General features: G+C 38.6%; 1 protein-coding gene across 1 annotated transcript; it reads left to right on the top strand.

Annotated features, from left to right (window-relative positions):
• The first annotated feature begins 264 nt into the window (after positions 1-264).
• LOC25496099 (scopoletin glucosyltransferase) lies at positions 265-2004 on the top strand. The gene has a single exon (XM_013596370.3). It carries the CDS (start codon positions 353-355, stop codon positions 1805-1807), a length of 1455 nt encoding a protein of 484 aa, XP_013451824.1. The 5' UTR covers positions 265-352; the 3' UTR covers positions 1808-2004.
• Positions 2005-2222: the final 218 nt, after the last annotated feature.

Raw genomic sequence — 2222 nt, forward strand, 5'->3', positions numbered from 1 at the left:
ACACATACATTATTAAATGAATGAACCTAAAAAGTGATTTTTGCTTATATTTTGATAAGGAGAAAGTATATGTATCATTAATCAAAGTCTCCTATCCTCCTCGTGACGTGTTGGTTTGGAGTAGAACTCTAAAATATAAGAAAATGAATAATCTATTATCACCGCATGGATCTCGTTCAAATAGAAAGGAAGAAGCAATTAATAGTAATTTATTAGTACAGCGCAGTTCTGTATTACTTCTATATAATAAAGAGAAATTATGGTTGTAGAAAGACAACACTCATAGAGAGAGAGAGAAGTTAGTTGTGAAGGTGAAACAGAGAGAGAGAGAGAGAGAGAGAATTGATAAGCAATGAAAGGCGTTGAAATTGAACAACCATTAAAACTTCACTTCATTCCATATCTATCACCTGGGCATATGATCCCTCTATGTGACATTGCAACCCTGTTTGCATCCCGTGGCCAACAAGTCACAATCACCACCACTCCCTTGAACTCCCACTTCTTCACCAACAAGTCTCCCTTCTTCCGCCTTCACATCGTAGATTTCCCCTCCCTACAAGTCGGCCTCCCTGACGGTGTCGAATCTTTGTCCTCCACCACCGACCACGCCACCTCCATCAAGATCTATACAGCCGCAAAGCTCCTCCTTGAACCCATTGGGGATTTGATGCAGAAGGATCCACCTGACTACATCATTGCCGATTGCATATACCCAGGGGTTTATGACATGGCCCATAAGCTTCAAATCCCCATCCTCGCCTTCACCGTTTTCTCCCTCTTTACAGTCTCTCTTTTGGAATCCCTTAGAACAAACCATTTACTTCATTCTCACATGGATTTAGGTTCCTTTGTTGTTCCAAATTTTCCTCATCGTATCACCTTATGCACTAATCCACCAAAGGCGTTCACCGAAGTCATGGAAACGATGCTTGAGGCAATACTCAAAAGTAATGGACTCATTGTTAACAACTTCGCTGAACTTGATGGCCAAGAGTGTGTCAAACACTATGAGAAAACCACAGGTCACAAGGCTTGGCATCTTGGTCCAGCTTCTCTTATTCACAAAACTGTTCAAGAGAAAGCAGATAGGGGAAATGAGAGTGTTGTGAACGTGCAAGAGTGTCTGAGTTGGCTAAACTCGAAGCGAGATAACTCTGTGTTGTACATATGCTTTGGGAGCATATGCTATTTCTCAGATAAACAACTTTATGAGATTTCGTGTGGCATAGAAGCATCAGGCCACGAATTCGTATGGGTTATTCCCGAGAAAAAAGGGAAGGAAGATGAGAGTGATGAGGATAAACAAAAATGGTTGCCTAGTGGATTTGAAGAGAGAAACATTGGGAGAAAGAAGAAGGGTTTGATCATTAGGGGTTGGGCCCCACAAGTAATGATTATGAGCCACAATGCAGTGGGCGCGTTTATGACACATTGTGGATGGAATTCCGTCGTGGAGGCGGTTAGTGCTGGAATTCCGATGATCACATGGCCATTGAATGGTGAACATTTTTACAATGAGAAGTTGATAACTGATGTGCATGGAATTGGAGTGGAAGTTGGTGCAACAGATTGGTCTATGTACGTTATTGACGAGAAAAAGGTGGTGAGTAGAGATAGCATAAAGAATGCTGTGAGAAGATTGATGGATGGTGGCATTGAAGCTGAGGAAATCAGACGACGTAGTCAAGAGTTAGGGGAAAAAGCTAGACTAGCTGTTCAACAAGGTGGCTCCTCTAATAATAATTTGTTAACACTGATTGAGGATCTTACAAGATTGAAACACATCCGCAAGCCACTTCATTAATTCAAATACTTATTGTCTTAGTTTTTCCAACTTATTAATTAAATCGTGGGTCGTCAACTTTTTGTCTTTGTTGTAAAAAAAAAAAAAAAAACTTATTGTCTTAGTTTTTCGATGCACTGTTTAGGAAGCATTGGCACGTTTCCTTTTTATGGATTCTTCTTATTGATGAGAAATAATAATCATGCTACTTTATCAAATTTGATAGTATGAATTTTCATCCCTATACATAAAAATTAATTTTGAGATCATTGAATAACCTATGAATATGGTATGTGGATCAAATACTTAGTCGTTCAATAAATCTAAAAAGTTGATTTTTTTTTTAAAGGAAAATAGTTTTTTTTTTTATAATATTTAATATTTTTTTAGTGGTGGTTGGGGTTTAAATCCCGAACCTTGCATATATTATGCATTG

Source organism: Medicago truncatula, chromosome 6 (assembly GCF_003473485.1).
Source record: "Medicago truncatula cultivar Jemalong A17 chromosome 6, MtrunA17r5.0-ANR, whole genome shotgun sequence".
Classification (NCBI taxonomy): Eukaryota; Viridiplantae; Streptophyta; class Magnoliopsida; order Fabales; family Fabaceae; genus Medicago; species Medicago truncatula.

Excerpts from the sequence above, each read along its gene's own strand:
- LOC25496099 (XM_013596370.3), top strand. The coding sequence starts at position 353 with ATGAAAGGCGTTGAAATTGAACAACCATTAAAACTTCACTTCATTCCA.